General features: G+C 40.0%; 1 protein-coding gene across 1 annotated transcript in view; it reads right to left on the bottom strand.

The window, feature by feature from the left end:
- Nucleotides 1-18905, bottom strand: part of AFG2A (AFG2 AAA ATPase homolog A) — a 200819-nt gene that overhangs the window by 133443 nt on the left and 48471 nt on the right. The window contains 1 exon segment of the mRNA XM_065634960.1: nt 4991-5117. Within this exon segment, the coding sequence (XP_065491032.1) occupies nt 4991-5117 (127 nt within the window).

Here is an 18905-nt window from a genome sequence, read left to right as displayed (position 1 = left end):
GGTGCAGGGCTGTCACAGAGGGAAACATAACACATGGCCGACGGATTGTGTGGCTTGTAACTCTGTAGTTCTACACTATATTTGGGAAAACTGAATTCCTACCAAGTCAAAGCTATAACATAGTAAGAACCTTCAGTAAGATATATGTGACCAAAATGGAAATCACAAATAGGCAAATATGCAAATGTTATGCAGTAGTGACTCAGTTTTGTGCCACTGCATCTGACTGCTAAATATGCTTGTAGTATCACCTGCTTTACCACAGCACATATATCTCTCCAGACAATTATCAATAAATATGCAAGATTCTTTCCTATTCCTTTTAACTTGTAAAACTGCAAACCTAAATATTTGATTTTTTTCCATAAACCTCCAGAAAGACAGAACTTTGATGTTTTTAAAAAGGAAAGATTATTTACTTTTGCTGCAGGCAAGAAATCATAGTTTCTTTACTGATTCTGCCAAATGGCTCTATCACGCATTTTTTTATTTTCATCAAAACAAGTCACTTTAAATTAAGGTTGTCCCATAACTACACAGTAATCAACATTTTAAGGGTCAGATCAACTTGCTGAACCTCTCTTTGACTTCTCTGTCCAAAAGAACTCCTCCAAATCCAAATGAACCACAGGGGAAGGGAGTTTTATTCCCTTTCCTCATGCTTGGCAGTTGCTAGGAAGAATATAGGCTGCAGTTTTAGTTTGTTCACATAAGCAGAATAGACAACTCAATAGTATCCACATGGTTATGAATTTAAACCTGGTGGTTAATACACTGAAGTCAACAGGGCTTATCTAAGAACAGCAAAACTTGCAGGTAAAGGAAGAGAAAGAGGAAGATAGTGAGGAGGAAGGCTAGGGAGCAGGAAGTTTTTTAAAAAAGAAAACAGATGTGCAAAAGAAGGCAGTAAAAATCCTCTGCACTGACACAATACACAGAGCACATGTTCTTATACCAGCACACGAGATGATTCAAGATTGTTAGCACAGGAGGGCTTGGCTCCCAAAGCATTTGTAAAGATTCAGCTCTTCGATATCCATGGTACCAGAGTAGTTTCTGGTTTAAGCTACGCTGAAGCCCATGAACACGGACAAAATCCAGACCATCATCAATCTAGAGACAATGGGCAACACTGACAGCACAGCATCTCATTAATCTTCATTTGTCCTATCACATCCCGTCATTCTTATGCAAATGGCATATTTGAGGATACATCTTTTCTGCACCCCACGATAAGGAAAAGTGAAGCTGTCAGGAGCACCAGGATGTCATCCTACACCACAGGCCATCCCCTCACTCAGCGCCTTGTGTTTTACATCACGGTTAATGTGTTTGACATTCAAATTTGACCCAGCAGGAGGTAAAACTATCTGATGCTGCAGCAACATGCATCCAGTTTCCTGTGCTAAAACATCTACCAAGGTCCCTGGGGATCTGACAGCCTCTCTTCCTTTGCTGTACTCTTGCTAATGGAGATTGAAATGCTACTTGAAAAGATAACTGCATGGGCAGGTAATGATAGCAATTCGCCCTTCTCACCCAAGAAGTAAGCCCAGGACTAAAAGGCAAGGAAAACAGGTTCCACTGAAAAAGAAAAAAAAAGGACACAAAAATCCTGATGATTTGGTCTAGGTTTGCTTCCATGGAAATCTGTCAGACTACACCAGAAAACTTGTCCACATATACGTCTGAATAGAACTTTCAATTTCAAGCTATCAAATTATACACAGTGTTCAAAATATTTTATGCAAAGGAGTAAGTGATCTCTTTTGTTAGGCCAACTAATACATGGGCAAATATAGACAAGCTTTAAATGGCAAGGAGCTCCACAAAGTTACTGCAAAGTATTTTAGGCGTTAAATAAATAAATAAATAAATAATGCTCTCCCGAGTGGATAAGTCACCAAAAAGGAAATGCATTTCTCCTATTATTGCTCATCAATTCTACTTAAAGAAACAAGAATAGAAGGGAAGATTTTACTATTATTATTACTGACTCAGTGTTTTGTTTCTGTATCACTTTCAAAGAATGTTCAGAACATCTTGTTCCAGAATACTTCCCTTCCAAGACAAATCACTCTTTCAGTATCATACAAGGCTGAAAACATTATGTGCTGGTTTTGTTCTCTTGTGAAAAACAGAAGCTATCACAAGGTACTTCCAGCATCCCATGAATGGGATGCAAAGTAGCTAAGTGCTACAAACATGAGACGCAACTTAAGGTTGGAATAAGATTTCAATACAGTCATGAGATCTTAGAGAAATTACGTTATTAATAGACATTTGTAACAAGTCAAAACAAGTTTACCATTAAACAACTTTATAAAGTCTGACTCAAAATCTATTCACTATCCAAAAGCAACAGGCTGTAGTTTTTGCAAGGATGATGAAGTCTTCACTAGGCTCAGGGGAATACACTTACATTTCATATTCTCACATACTGTTTTCAACTTACAGAAGATTAATCATATTTGTCAGTTAAGAAGCAGCCACATAAATGAAGATGTTAAGTGGATTATTAACGATTTTGTAAGCATGTAATATAAAATTCTCAAAAAGTGCATTACTCCAACATTTCTTGGTTTGAAATACTAAAAGATAATTGCAAAAAAAATACCAGACACGTTCCCAGTCCCAGAAAGTACAGACCACAGACTGCCTTGTGCCTTTATACCATATGTAAAGTTCATACATTCAAAGTTACTGTATAGTCATCTTAGATCTACGAAAACAGGACACGCTTTTATTGTAATACATAACTGAACTGATATTTCCATATAAAACGTTAAATTGATTTAACAAATACTACCTTTCCAAAGGGATCAATCACAACGTAAACTAAAGGCCTATACTGAAACATTTCCCATTAAGTGAAGTTCACAACACAAACACTTTCTGGTGTTGATCTCCTTTATTCCAGGGAAGAAAAAAGTACAACTAGTGCACTGCAAATATTGCACAGACCCAGGAGGGGATGGTGTCCTGGTACAGTCTGTCTGGCCTGGATGGAGCATAGTGTGAGCAATACCAACTCCAGTGGGCTTCTCCAGTCCCTTTAAACCACAGTTCAAACTCCCCCTTCCTCCAGAATGGTGACATTTTGCTCTGCTGTTCTGTAAGTGAACTCTTTCTACAAAGTTACCAGAAATTTTCCCCATTATATCTTAGTAAAAACAGTTTTTAAAAATACCTAAATTATCCATAACATCCTAAAATTCCTATAATCACACAGCTTGCTCCTGTAAGGAGCACTGTCATGCAACTTTTTCATTTTCTTTACATTTATGGTCAGGAATATCAGCTTTACCTGGGAAAAGAATGTGTAAGCCTAATGTTGTCATCTAAACACAAGTGTGCTGTTAGTTCTTAAAAGCTGACCACCTCCATAAAATCCTGATGCATAAAAGATGTGCAATTCTTATCCACCAGATTAAAATGAAAACTTTCAGTCCTAGGCTAAGAGGTCTGGATTTACATCAGTGACGCAGGCACAGTTGGCATATATCTAGTAACTAGTTCTATCTAAGAGTTCCAGGTATTGGAGGGTGGCAGCCTTAACACACTGTAGAACTGCCCCGACATTGCCAATATTTCAAATAAACATTGTCCCAGCATGCAAATTTTTCAAATAAAAACTAAAATATAAGAAAATAGCATTCACTGTGGACCCCAGAAGAAATCCAGCAAAAGGGAGAATGACAGAAAACTGAATTCTCAGGCACTGATGGAGATAACACAGCCCAGTGTTGAACTGACCCAGAAGGAAACTTCCCTTCTGTTCTATATGCAAACTTTCCTTCAAATTTAGCTCAGTCTGAAACCAAAGAACAGTTACCAAAGAAAAATGAAATCAATTTGACGGAAGTGAAATCTTGAAAATTTCAATTTTGCACAAGCATATTTTTCTCTGATGAGTTTTATCATCTTTTACTGAAAACTCTTTGCTAGCTCTGTTTTGCCATGGCAAGCACACAGTGTGTAAGGAAGCACTAAGTGAGTCTAGGACAGGACACTGTCAGCTGTGCGGCTTCCTTCAGTTCAAAAAGGAAGAGGCTGTGTCAAAATACTATTTTTTTTTTGCCCCCTCAAGATTTCACCTGTATATGAACCTGACTTTAAAAGTGTGTACTTCATAGGTATTTTACGCCTGAATGCTCCAAGACAAACGGAAAAGACTATTCCAGAAATATCTTAAAATAGGAGATTTTGTTAACATTAAAAGATCAGGAAAATAAATTTCATTAATTTGTCACCAAGTTCATGAATGTTGTGAAGGTGAAAAGTTGTGGAATAAAGAACCTTACCAACACTACAAAAATGTACCTTAAAGGAAATCACTTCAGACTGGTCTGTCTGCTGCACTTAGCTGTGAGAAGACACAGCAGCAGTAGACAGCTTTAAAGTGGATTTTCTAGAGGGCTGCTGGGGTGGTTTTGTGTTTGGAGGTTTTCTGCAGTAAGTGTTACAATCCTCCTGCTTTTACAAACTTGAAATGTTCCTGTTGCTACAGCAAAGCTGCCACAGGATCTAAGGAGAAATTGCACTGTTTACAGTTGGAAACGGTATTGCTGGCAGCAGGCTAAGGGCACCAAGGAGATATTTAATCTTTTGAAAGGAAGTAACTAATGGAACCAACAAACTCCAGCAAACTCCTGCATAAACAAACACAACAGAAGCAAAAACCACAAAAGTAGTTTGACAGAAATCTTGTTGCATAAGTTCAATGAGCTTGATTTAAGGAAAATTTCTTCTAGGAAACAGCTACTTAAGGCTATCACAAAACATTCTGTTTCTATTAAACACTCTGTAGAGGGAGGAAAAAAAAAGCCATAGACATAATCCTTTCCTTTGCCTTGTCTTCATTTTCACGTTTCTACTTTTAATCATTAAATTGATTAGATGAGAGTTTTGAGAGTAAAAGATAATTTAATTGTTCCAGAATCTGGTCTTCTCAAGAGAACAGAATACACGGCAGTACATCTATTCCTACCTTGTCTATCATGTCCGGTCTGTTGGTAGCTGCCAAAATTGTCACGTCCTTCAGCTGTTCTATCCCATCCATTTCCGTTAACAGCTGAGCCAAGACACGGTCTGCTACATTTCCAGCACCTGAAGAGCTGGTTGAAAAAAAAGTCACAGCATGAGCTTTCCCTTCCTAGAAAATTGGAGAAAGTAAAGAATATATTGTTCTTTTAAATTCATAGGGATCCATATTTTTTCTTTTTATGTTAAATCTTCCTGATTTTTATTTTCACCTTCAGTCCCTTAGGTAAGAGTATCAATCATAGGAAGCAAGTAAATGCAAACTGGAGAACTAGCCTTTCAAAAGATTTCTTGGTATTCAGTAAAGCAACTCAGGTTTGTTTGTTTTTACTGACTATTCTGCTATGTAATTCGTAAAGATTTTAACACAATGTGAATGTCTAGAATAAACATTTAAGATAACAAATGAATTCATGCAGCTTCTTTAATAGTCAGACAAACTTTAGTTTTTAGCACCATCCATGTGAGTGCTCACATCAAGCTACGCAGTGTAAAAAGTTAGGTAGTTATGTATTTTAAAGAGTTGCTCTATATTTTTATGTTCTCCCTATCAAATAAGAATAAATTGAGTTGACCAAGTGCCTCATAATAGCATTGTCAGTCCTTCAGCTTGGCTGATTTTCCATATACGAGGGAAAAAAACCCAAGACTGAGAAATGGAAAACGACAGTTTTGAAATCACCAATATGTGAAAAAACAAAACAGACGGGGCATAAACTATCCTAAGCCTTTATTTCTTCAGTTTGGAATTCACTCTAGTAACCTTGAAGTTCATGGAAAAATTGCTTACACTGTTTAACTATATGCAACAAAAAACATTGCAGAAATTTCATTAAAGCTTGTAGTATTTTAAAAAGACTAACCAAATAACATACCACCTTTTTCCTAGACAATTATTTATGACACATAAATATGTAGGCACATATATGTATATGTGTGTGTGCACATATCCACACATATACCAAAGAATGCAGAAGAGGAAGACATTGCATAAATTAAATTGAGACCAAATGTATCTGTTGTGGTAAATAATCTCATGAATAGTTGTGTTCTTTAAAACATCCTTCTAATTCTACATAGATTTTTTATTTCTGAAAATACTATTAAAAATAGGTGACCACACATCATACTTTTTTATTTTTGAAAGGTTACTAGACACAGGAGAAGCTAGGTCCATCACAGTTACGTGTATATACTCATATATTGGCAGACACGCTACATGAATGATGTATGCGTTCCTTGTAGCACCCAGCTCTATATAAATACGAGGCGGGGCTGGTGCAGGCAGTGGCTTATCCAAAAAGTTCCCTCTGCTGAGCAGAGGCAAGGAAGCTGTAGCAGGCTGGGGAAAGCGGCTGAGGGATTGGTAAATGGCACTAAAAATGGGGGTTTTACTCATCTTCCTCAGAAACCAGGAGCCCTGCTCTTGGCAAATGCAAAAAGTCTCGCTGTTTTTGACGCAACCTTCTTTTATGGATGGCACACACCCTCCTGCATCTTCCTTCACCAAGGGGACTGCACTTCCAGGGCTATTTCCCCCTCCATTGAACATGAGAGGACTTCATTTCTCTACCCAAAAATGGGCAGTCTTCATAGAATCATAGAATTGTTTATGTTGGAAAAGACCCTTAAGATCATCAAGTCCAACTGCCAAGTCCACCTCTAAACCATGTCCCTAAGATTCTCAGCTACACATCTTTTAAACCCCTCCAGGGATGGTGACTCCACCACTTCCCTGGGCAGCGTGTTCCAATGCCCGACAACCCTTTCTGTGAAGAATTTTTTCCTAATATCCAATCTAAACCTCCCCGGTGCAACTTGAAGCCATTCACTTGTTACTTGGGAGAAGAGACCAACACCCTCCATGCTACAACCTCCTTTCAGGTAGTTGCAGACAGCGATAAGGTCTCCCCTCAGCCTCCTTTTCTCCAGGCTAAACAGCCCCAGCTCCCTCAGCTGCTCCTCAGACTTGTGCTCCAGACCCCTCACCAGCTTCATCGCCTCCTCTGCACTCTCTCTAGTACCTCAATGTCCTGCTTACGAGGAGGGGCCCGAAACTGGACACAGGAATCCAGGGGGGGCCTCACCAGCACCTACTACAGTGGCACAATCACTGCCCTAGTCCTGCTGGCCACACTATTCCTGTTACAAGCCAGGATGCTGTTGGCCTTTTTGGCCACCCGGGCACACTGCTGGCTCATGTTCAGCTGCTGTCAACCAACACCCCCAGGTCCTTTTCCCCCAGGCAGCTTTCCAGCCACTCTTCCGAGCCTGCAGCGCTGCCTGGGGCTGTTGTGACCCAAGTGCAGGACCCGGCACTTGGCCTTGTTGAACCTCATACAACTGGCCTCGGCCCACTGATCCAGCCGGTCCAGATCTCTCTGTAGAGGCCTTTCAACTCTCAAGCAGATCAACCCTCCCACCCAACTTGGTGTATTTTCAATACAGTTTAAAAAAATTAATCTCTCTGATTCTTCCAGATCCATCTAACTTCATGCTAAAGAAGTCTGAAACTCAAAATGAGGCCAGGTTTCTTCCTGCAACACATTTTTGTCTTCTGTCACCCCAGCTCTATGTAGGATTAGGATAATTTTTTTAAATCTCAAAAGTTTTTTGAAACTCCTTTTTTGAAAGTACTCTTAAGTGTTTATACAGATATACAGGCACCTACACACACAAATACTGTACAATTATCCAGCTGAACACTAGTTTCCAAAAATAAATATTAGATTTTAAAATGTAAGCACTCCAACTACTTCCAATAGAGAATACAGATGTATAGTTGCATAGTTATTACGCACACACATACTGCTGCAGCCCGGCCATCCACCACCAGCACGCCTGCAACCCAAGGGCTTCCTAAACATCCCAGGGGCAAAGCAGCTGTAACGACCCCATCGCTCTGGTACAGATTTCCTCCTCACAAGTTCTCTAACTTTCCTATTCTACAACTGGTTCTGTAATTTTCCAGTGCAAAACAGTTAACTTATCAGACCTAGTCTGGAAAATATCTTTGAGGAGCTATAATAAGTGTTGGCTAACAGAATATTTAGGTTGCTAAGAAATATTAGAGAAGGGACTTGGGTTAGCTAGTTGTCAGCTTCTCGGTTTGCTGCAGCCACGTTACAAATTCCCAAGGGATACCAGAGCATTTCTACCATACCCATGGGTCAGAGTCCCATTGACTTATAGAGGGCTGAACATGATAAAACACTTGAGGTGTTGGACAAGGACAGTAAATGCTTTTCAAAGGACACAGAATGTAAAGGAAATTGAAATCAACTTTGTAACATAACCTAGTCTCAGTAGGAATTCAGGCCTCCCATCTTGCACAAGTTTCACATTTACTTGACTTTATACCCAATGGACTGCACACAAGAAGACGCTAAGCAAAGGAAAAAAAAAATAATTGTAAGTCTGGGACCAAAATGTCAACATAATATGAGATGATCTGAAGTTAGACGACTTCGGGGGAGATGCCAAACTTGTTTTTTAATGAAACAAAGAAGAAATATGGTGGCTAGAACGGATATTACATCTTTCTCCAATATAAACATTTCTCTTAGAAGCTTCATACTAAAAAAAAAAAAAAAAAAAAAATTAAAGACATGTTTATTCTACAGAAAACGCCCATGGTTACAAGGGAAACACTTTCACACAATTAGGGCATAATCAGAGAACCGCAGTTAAGCTATCGCTGATGGCATAATAGCTCTCAAAGAGTGAAGGGGTGAATTTTTAGGGCTTTTCTTATTATTTCTTAAATGCAGAGTTAAAAAGTGTTAAAACCACACAGGCAAAAATTATCAGTAATAAAAGCAGTATCAAATGAAGAGGTGCCTGGGACCTGTGACACCAGGAATTTTCAATTTCAGTGCTTTTATTTACACCATTCACTAAGCTGTCATACGATTCACCCTATCTAGCACAGAGTCTTCAGCAAATTAGATTTTGGCTTAACAGGGTACCCTATAAAAATCCACAGGTTTACATCGGAGCTGCACCACACGCTCTGAGCGCCCCAGCACTGCCTAAGCTGTTAATCTGAAGAGTGACACGCAAGTATGCGTTTTTCCATTTTCCCATGATTTCCCAGCAAGGGTTTCAAATTAACACGGCAATGTTCACTAAGGCTGCCTGGACTTTTGACGCAAACAGCAGCCAGGGAAACAAATCATGATTAACTCTCCAGTCCCATGGAGGCGTTGCCAAAGCCAACTTCCAGCCAAGAGGCTGCCTCTGCCCCCTCCACCCCCCCCAACTTGACCTCCACACGTTGATGTCATCATCACAACTGCATGGAAATAGTCCTCAAAAGGCACGTCCTGGTACAAACTAATTTCCTGTCAACGCGCTGCCTGCAAATCCAGGCAGTCAGAATTAAGCCCCTCACATAATCCACACAGGGCCATGTGTGCACAGGCCTGCGGATGCAAGAGCCGTGCCCTAACCAGAAATACCTTGAACTTCAAAATAAAAAACGTGTGAGCAAAGAGGAGTCTGGCTGCTCCATAAGGGCCTGAGAATTTCAAGTAATCTCTTGTGTTGCCCTAATGAAATACACCAGTCTGTAGGCTCTGTGTTATTTTAATCTTCTTGCCAACCCCTCTTTCTTTAAAATCCTCAAGGAAGGAGTTTTAAAGGCAACAAATGTCTTTGCTTACTAGTTTATTACATTACTTAGAGCCAGATATCCTCCCCTATGTGATATTTCAGCTAACCCTGCAAGCGTCCCAACAAGTCTCAGACCAAGCACACACGTGCTCTGGCACAGGCACTTTGCTTGACCATCAGAGAAGATTCCTGAATGGCAAGAGAGTGTCAGGTAAGACTATCCATGAATATGGGAAAGAAAATTAATTCTTGGTATTTTATTTTAGCCTAAAGGCACTTCCAATACACATTTTGACAGAAAAAAAACTTTAATTCTATGGTCTACCAAAGTCCCACAATTAATTCTGGACTTAACTGGAAGAACTGAGAGACCATGAGCCCCAGTTCCAAGTTCAGTATAGCAGGCAAGGGCTCTCCATAGCATGTTTTCTTTTTCTTATATCCTTTGGCCTTATCCAATGCCCATTCTAACCAGCTGAATTCACATCTCAGTGGGCACTGACATTTCCACTTGAACAGCTTAAGCCACACTCATAATTCTTTCTGAGGATACAAAAGCAACTGCAGCCTCATGCTATGACTGCATCAAGGAGTACATACAGTTCACCAGCTTATATAATTCTTCAAGTCAAGGCGATTTTGTTTCTGGACATAACCAGATGTATGAAATCAACAGATTCAAATCTGTTACCCCTCTTGCTATAGGCACTTTTTTGACAGCAACTGCCTTCTTGTTTTGAACATTTTTACTTGTTTAACTTCCTTTCCTTCTTCCCCTCCACCTCCCTTCATCTAACAGATTTTTTAATATTTGAAAACTAAAAACAGTCTGAGAATGCAGTCATTACAGTTTCACCTCATGATGAAATTTGGTAAGCATCACCACTGCGAGCTAGTGCAAATGTACGCTTGCGTCCTCTGACAGCCTAGAACACTTCCAAAGTCAATGGAATGAGTGTTTTTTCAGAGCACCAGATGTCATTTTCATTGGAAAATGTATTTGAGTCTCAATCACTATTTAAAACCTGTAGAGGAGAACCAGTGACTCGCCATCCCAACCCTAACATAAGCGTCTTGAAACCTGTCTGAACACCTTAGCTTCAGAATCAGGACCTTAATTTAGTTATGCTGCTAAGCTGTAGACACGGAAAATGCAGGAAATATTCACGCGAGAACATTTTGAGCGCTCTTGAATCCACAGCAACTGTGAAGCTACAAAACCAGAAGGAAGCCTGGGAGGGCCCCTCTTCTGAAGAGCCCTGTTTCTGCACAGATGACCCTGCCTCAGGCAGATCCACGAGGTCGAAGAGGCAGACCTCGGGACAAGTCTCCAGGATAAGTTACTGCAGAGGGATTAACCTCCACACAGCTGAAATCTATAACGTGGGTTTTGTGAGAAGGGAGAACAGCCCACCTTCTTTTCCAAAATGTGATATCAGGCAAGATTTACATACAGATAAAAGCTGCGTTTATTTTTTTTTCCCCCCTAACAAAAGAATTGCAATCATAATCAAAATTTACAGGTTTTGAAAATACTTGTGGACGTGATATCATCTCAAATAATTATTTTACTGGAATATCTGGAAATAATTTCATATCAAAACAAATGAAAAACCCATTGACGTGACAAAAGGGTTGGTATCAAAAAAATTAATATGGGCTGAAATAGACCTTTCTGGCAGAAGTCTCCACTTTTGCAGAAACTACCAAGGTAAAAGGTTCCTGAAATACCAAAGCCCCCTGCCAGCTCACTCCCACGCGACAGTCTCCTCGCTCACACAGTCTGAAGGATTTTTATTGAGTCTGACATTTCGGTCAGGGCTTTGCAGGGGTAACCTGTCAGCAAGGAGCACCTGCCAAGTCTGTCTTTTCAGTCCAACTGCCGTGATCGTAACTAACTCTCACACTGTTTTATTTCCTTCCCTCACAAACTCTGGTGAAATATAGCTTTGGCAGTTCAAGGTTTTGCACAGCATTAGGGAAAAAAAAAAATCTACTCCAATAGCATCACCAGAAAAACAATAATTGCAGCATCTTCTCGGATATTGAATTTCATTCAAAAATTATCAGTGGGACATTTTGTCCAGCAGAATGGACACTGCCATGCCAGTTAGAAAAAGCAGGATCTTCTAAACAGATATCCCCTGCTAAAATACTAATTCAGTCAGAATATTCTTATATCTAAAGAGCAGGCCTTTACCTTTGAACTTTGTTTCTCTTGCATGTGACTGGGGCTTCAAAACCCAAACTTAACTAAATATTCTAGGTTTACAGAGACATGCATGCTTACATAAGCAGCACAATATCACTGTTTTTTCCTACAGCAGTTTTCCCTCTCCTCCTCAAAACCACACTGCCTTTTTACATCATATACTTATTTCTGCTTACAAGCACAATTCCTGTTTTGAGCTGCAAAACTGTCATCCACGATTACTAACTGATTCCTCTATGTACATACACTCACAACAAAAGAGGTATTTCATAAAACAAAAAGGCATAGCAAGCACATCTAGGCATCAGTGATCATTATTAAAGTACTGGGCCAAATTAACTTCTGGTACATGTAGGGTACGACTTCAACGCATGTTATTAATTCAGACCACTACAGATACTACAGGCTTGGATGTTATTAAAAAGTCTAGGAGAGATACACAGCATACAAATCTTGTGTGTTTTTAGTTAAATATTTTGGCTATTCATTAAAAAAAAAAAAAAAAAAGAACAAAAAAAACCCAACACCACACTCACACTCTTCAGTGCTAAGATAAGAAACATTCCCCATAGCAGGGAATTCTCCTGCCTGTCGTCAGAAAATCTCTTAAAGAAGATAATCCTGAGCCCCTCCCTCCATCAGCACCCTACAATAAGATGCTCTTGTATTCTATATGCACCTGTATCAGCTATTATCCACTATATTGTTTCAGATCTTTCCTGTTCCTGCAAGAGCAAAATTCAAATATTATAGAAGGGGAATCTCCAGAGGAAACCTGGGAAAGTCTGGAAAATTCAGAGACTGGGTAGGACATTTAGCTTTATGGTCACCTCCAGGCCAAAATGGTGTTTTGCCAACTGTCAATTTGCCAACTAAGTGTGGTTCATGGCATTTGGTTTTTAAGAAAAGCACAGAAAAATGAAAGAACTCCTAGTACTCATTGAGTGCCCTCCAACTTTTAAGTAAGCTTCCTAAAAAGAGAAGATGAGCTTTATGAAAACAAGGAACAGTGCTCAGATCTCAGCAGGTGACTGAAACAAATGGCCTATAGACCACTGCAGAAACATCCTAATGATCTGCACAGTCATACACCCAGACTCTTCCATTTGCCCAAATTTTTTGTTATTGCAGCTTCCAGAAGCTAGTGAAGCAGGCCCAAAAAAGGAAACACAGTGAAAGGAGAGAAAAGGAGGAAAGAAGCCAGTTTGAGATGGGTTTGGAATCAACAGGCTTTCTTCCAGATTGGTTTCCCCAGGCACATCTCCAAATCCTTAAGTACCTAGATGGTGATCCATCATTCATTTCCACCTGCCTGCAACCAGTTCCAGATGTATGTCCATGAAAGATGGACGTTAGACCTTCCTTTCATCTGGCCCTGGCATCATCCAGCTGAAATAGGAAGGATGCTAACATAAGGAGTTTTCCTATTCTGTTAACACTGACATTGCCTTAAAAGAAAATCCAAACACACACCTGATGCACAGAAAATTTCCCATTTCCTTTCTTTCTGTTTTCCTCAGCATTTCTCCTCTGCACATTCCTAGAAGTTAATCAAGTTGAAAACTGTAGTCAATCATGTCTACAAGGGAAGCAAGTACAGTTTCACTTGGATATATTACAGATGTAGAAGTAAGTAACTAGACTGGATTTCATTTCATTATAACAATATTTAAATATGAGAGGTTCACTTTCATCTGGAATAAGTTTCACAGAATCACAGAATGGTTGGGGTAGGAAGAGACCTCTGGAGATCATCTAGTCCAACCCACCTGCTAAAGCAGGTTCACCCAGAGTAGATTGCACAGGAATGTGTTCAGCTGGGTCTTGAATGTCTCCAGGGAAGGAGACTCCACAGTCTCTCTGGGCAGCCTGTTCCAGTGCTCTGGCACCCTCAAAGTAAAGAAGTTTCTTCTCATATTCAGACGGAACCTCCTGTGCTTCAGTCTGTGCCCGTTGCCCCTCATCCTATCATTGGGCACCACTGAAAGAAGTCTCGTCCCATCCTCTTGACATCCACTCTTGAGATATTTATAAACATTGATGAGATCCCCTCTCAGCCTTCTCTTCTCCAGGCTGAACAGACCCAGCTCTCCCAGTCTTTCCTCATAAGAAAGATGCTCCAGACCGCTAATCATCTTCGTAGCCCTCCGCTGGAGTCCCTCCAGTAATTCCTTATCCTTCTTAAACTGAGGAGCCCAGCACTGGACGCAGTGCTCCAGATGCAGCCTCACCAGGACAGAGTAGAAGGGGCAGGAGAACCTCCCTCAACCTGCTGGTCACACTTCTTGGCCACAAGGGCACATTCATTTATAAGTTTTAGTTACAATTACAGTCTCCTTGTATTTCATAAAAAAAAAAAAAAAAAAAGACATTCAATGGTTATAGTGCTATCCTTGCAGATAGTTGTAGCCTGCTTGGGCCCATTTAGTGTGGGTGAGCTGACTTTCTTTCATAGACAATGCCCTACCAGGAACTGAAGTGGTCACTATATATGCCAGTTTCTGACCCCACTAATCCTGATGTTTGTTTCAACCGGGCCTCTGGCAGGAATCCAGAGAGAGGCTCAAATAAACGTTTTGGGCTGAAGCATCTTGCTGCAGGTCAGCCTTGCCACAGCACTCTCAAGTCCCGCAGAACACCTTGCCTACATTAACAGACTTGGTCACTCGCTCTCAACCCTGTACACCTAGCCATGCACTTAAATGACTGCAAGAAAAGGGTTTACAGATCCAGTTGTGCTTCCACTGACACCAACATAAGTGTCTACCGACTTCAAATATCCAAATTATAACACAGGGTGGCAAAGTCACATATTTATTTTTTTGAAACAAAAAGAAATACAGATTTAAAACACATTGTGATAAAGGATTCTTGCTAGACAAGAAGTGTTAATGACTTTGTTTTAAAATTAAAGGGATTGCAGACATTTATCTTATATACACACAACCTATGAGTAATGCTATTTGTTAAAATTGCTATTCCAAAGCAAATGACAAGCTTTACTGTCCAACTAAATTGTTTCAAAACTATTTCTTCACCACTCCTTGCTAGTCTAAAATAGAAAGCTGGCACTGGACAGGCAGCTTTTTTTCCCAGAGAATATTTCTATTTGGACACCAAATTTCACAACTTTAAAGAACACAGCAATCACAAAAGTTTTTAATTTCTCAGTGCTCCATCACATACAAGCACAGCTCAGATATTACAGGGAATCAGCTGATGTTCCCCAGTTCAGCGACAACCAGTGCCAACATAAGCCAGAAAAGCAAAGCTCCTTGCCTCACTGAGCCAGCTGCTAGAACAAAGCAAGTATGGTGCAGGAACACTCCATTTCTTCCATGTATTCTTTTTTCACTTTCTTTTGCCTTTGCATCAGTAACATTAGGGTGATGCTGCCTCCTCCAGTTCTACCACTAGTGATTTATTGTGTGCAAGGTAGTTTTCCACTGAGAACCTCTGTCCTACCTAATGCCACTTTGCTCTGTCCCTGCAGGGCCCAGCCTGTAGGTTTCATTGCTGGGACACACCAGGCTGACCTTCTTCCTGGCAGAGGCTGCCAATTACACAAGGGCATTTGCACAGACAGAAAAATGTGACTGTGTGTTCAAATGTACAGTGTAAATATGGGCAAAAATATTCCAGAAAGACAGAGAGTCTGGTTTAAAAACAGCAGCTTTATCACTGTGCCTGTTGAAATCAAAAATGGCAAACACTGCAGAAGAGAAGCTGCTGTTTTTCACAGCTTCATTTAGCAGCCTGAGCACCTCAAAAATTAAGAATGCAAGTATTTTAAAGGGAAAACAGTACGTTTCAGACATTATGAGCATTTTAACTGTGGCTTAGGAATGTACCTCTCCTCCACCCCCAGTCTACAGGATAACATACCTCCTGGAAAAGCACCATCACATCATAGTGTGAGGCAGCTGGTACCAAAGTCCCTTCACTTTGTCACTCCTACCCTCACTCCAAAAGAGTTAGCATTATTCATCTGACAACTTATTTCAACCTTCACAAGTCAAATGCAAGGTACCGATTTTTGTCCCTTGTCTTTTTTTTGCCCCTCTTGAAAATGGAATTTATCAGCGTCTTTCACATCAGTCTACATTTCCCATCTTAAATTACAAAGATTTGCAGTTAAAGGGGAAAAATGCTTTGCTTCTTAAAAAACAAGAAAAGGAACAAATAAGTCTCTTGCCCAAAAATCCTAAAAATCCTACTTATATAAACAACATCCCATTTCCAAAGCACAGAGATTTCTTAAGTTCAGCAAACAGACTGTCTGCCGCATTTACACAGAGCCACGTTCATTCATCACTTTCAAGTCTAATTACTGAGCCATTTCCCTCTTGGCAACCTCTAACAGCCAGAAGAATTAAGTTTTACATCATCAGGATACCAAGGGATAACAAATACCCATAACTCTTTGCAGCTGTGCAATTTGTAAAGCGTCTCAAGCTTTGACCAGGGAAGGGATTACTTCTAGGGAAACTTTTTTTCTCATGTGCTGCTGTATTTGGACCAGACCTGTGGGTCTCACTTCAGCACAGTCTCTCCTACAAAGAGTCATAATGTCAACTTTCAAAAGTAAGGAGGGGGGAAAAAAAGTCATAACCTGCTTGTGGAAGAAAATGCTAATTAGAACCACAGAGCAGTGGAAAAGGTTTTGTGCGTCAGGCAGTTCACCTCTCCTGGTGCATGACTGCTCCTCACTGCATGTTAATCCATGAAACATCAGTTCTGTTTGAAAGATGTCAAGTGGTAGGTTGCCAGAGCTCCTCCCATGTGACTAATTCACAGTGAAGGAGAATTCTCTACCAAAAGCCTTTCTGATTTACAGAAGTCTTTCCTATCTCAATCATTTTTTCTTACTCAAAATTCATCGTGACACCTCTACTTTCTCCCAGTGTTTCTTCCATAGCTTTACCATCTGTTCTTTAGAACCAGTTTTAAATGCCTCCCTTTTGCTTTATAGTCAGTCCATTCAGCCCCTAATCTTTTATTTTTGATTCTCTCTAAGATTCCCCTAACATCTCAACATAAACCAGACTAAAAGGGAAAAAAAAATCTTCCGAGAGTGCTAGAAGCAGCACAGTGCAACAGAACAAAATGCAGAAATCAATATAGCTCAAATGATCTTCACTACCACATTGGAAAGTCAGGTCCATTTAAAACACTGTGGCATATTTGAATGCAGCTACAGTGTTTGCCATGGAGTAAGGGCTTGTGCAGTGATAGAAAATCCATGACATGATGCAAAGGAGACATTATATTGGATGGTGCAAATAAGAAAATTCCTTAGCTTTCTTCATCTATCTGTATTATAATTAATTACAAAGTCTATTAATTTGTATGTGGCTGCTGATAAGAAGGGATTGTTTAGTGATATCTATAGAGGGTTGGGAGCAAAACTTGTCTTTAAACCCACATGCTCTAGTCAAATCTAAACAAGTAATAATGGGTTAATATTCAACAAAGTGCTTTGAAGAGCAAAAGCATTAAGCAGTTACTCAATGTTATTTCATAGCTGTATTTCAGATCTGAACTGTGCATAAAACTACTCTCACGACTTAACAGTTCAGGCTTCTCTGTATCTCTGGACACGTCCTGTAAGGATCACGAGATGCTACCTACCCGGGAGATCTGGCATACAAGTGCATTCTGCACAAAACTCACAGGATCCTTACAAGAATTTAAACCGAGAAGAAAAACTTTTACAAAGCTGTATCACAGAGTGTTTCTCACTGCCAAGGCAGAGAAAACCAGTGCAACCAACAGAGGGAACGGGGAGACAATATAAACAGGTGTTTCCTTGAAAACCAGTATGGTTAGTAACAGTGCAGGAAATGGATCTCCAGAGGCCACAAATCGTTAGCATCTCTAATACATTTGCAAATTCCTACTGTGCAAAGTCAGCCTGTAAAAAAAGGCCGTTTCTAATAAGTGCCTTGTCTGGTTTCCTACACCATTTAATTTCAGATGAATTTTATGAGAACTCTGCTACATAATTTACCTCCCATCTGGTTCAGATTTGACAATGAAATATTTGTGTGTCCCACCCTGTTCTTTTTAAAGCTCCAAAACCAGATGTCTCCAGCACAACATGACTGCAGCAGGTCATAACACATTCTTCGGCAAGCTGTGCCAGGCCTCCTACCCCCCACAGACAGTTCCAGGTAAGGTAAAATTGGGTTGTTTACTCTCTAATAGAATAAAACAAATAAACTCAACACCTCTAGAGCACCGTGTGAGAAGGTGGATTAAAATGTACTATGCCTTATTCTTCCAAAAGGTTTTATCTTGATAAAGCAGTGTTTCTGAAAGCTAAACACATTAAGAATTACAATTTTTCTTTTCCTGTTGGCTTGATTCCAGCACGCATTTTTGCAACTTCTGTACTGCGATAAGCAGACAGGTGTTTCAGTGCATACCACAGGGTGGCTAGCATTTCTAGGAAGTTTACAAATTTCACAGTTGCATACATTGCATATGAGAAGGATGCTGATGAAAATATCTATCGGATATTGCATTTCCTACAGAAAAAATGTGTTCATTTCTTAGCAGCTTCACAGGGCAGCTCTATGCTGCACATGATGCCACCTCCTGTTACAGAAACCATTTGTGTTGCTGAAATGTCAGAATGACACCTTTTATCCTCTCCTGGAGATACAAATGGCCCCTTTGCCATACAAAGGAATCTGTAAGGATGCCGAGGTAGCTTACTTTCCAGAAAAATGATGAAGTTGTGATGTGCCTTTAAAATGGACAACTGCTTTCTACATGCACATATTTGATAGTTTTTCACACAAAACAAAGCAGAAAAAAAGTACTTGCTCACAACAAGTATTAGTATTTCATAAGAAGGTATCCCCCAAGAAAGAGCACTTACACACCCTGTCAAATTTTAAAAGCTGTAGTAGCAACTAAAACCTGCTATAATCCTCCTTCAGACAAGAGATAAACATCTCTCATAACTATCACAAAGCAGGATAATAAAAAACATTGTCAGCTGCTTGCACAATAATACCTTTTTAATGTC

This window comes from Caloenas nicobarica, chromosome 4 (assembly GCF_036013445.1).
Source record: "Caloenas nicobarica isolate bCalNic1 chromosome 4, bCalNic1.hap1, whole genome shotgun sequence".
Classification (NCBI taxonomy): domain Eukaryota; kingdom Metazoa; phylum Chordata; class Aves; order Columbiformes; family Columbidae; genus Caloenas; species Caloenas nicobarica.
Note: the sequence above shows the minus strand (reverse complement) of the source record. Positions and strands in the feature narration are given on the sequence as shown.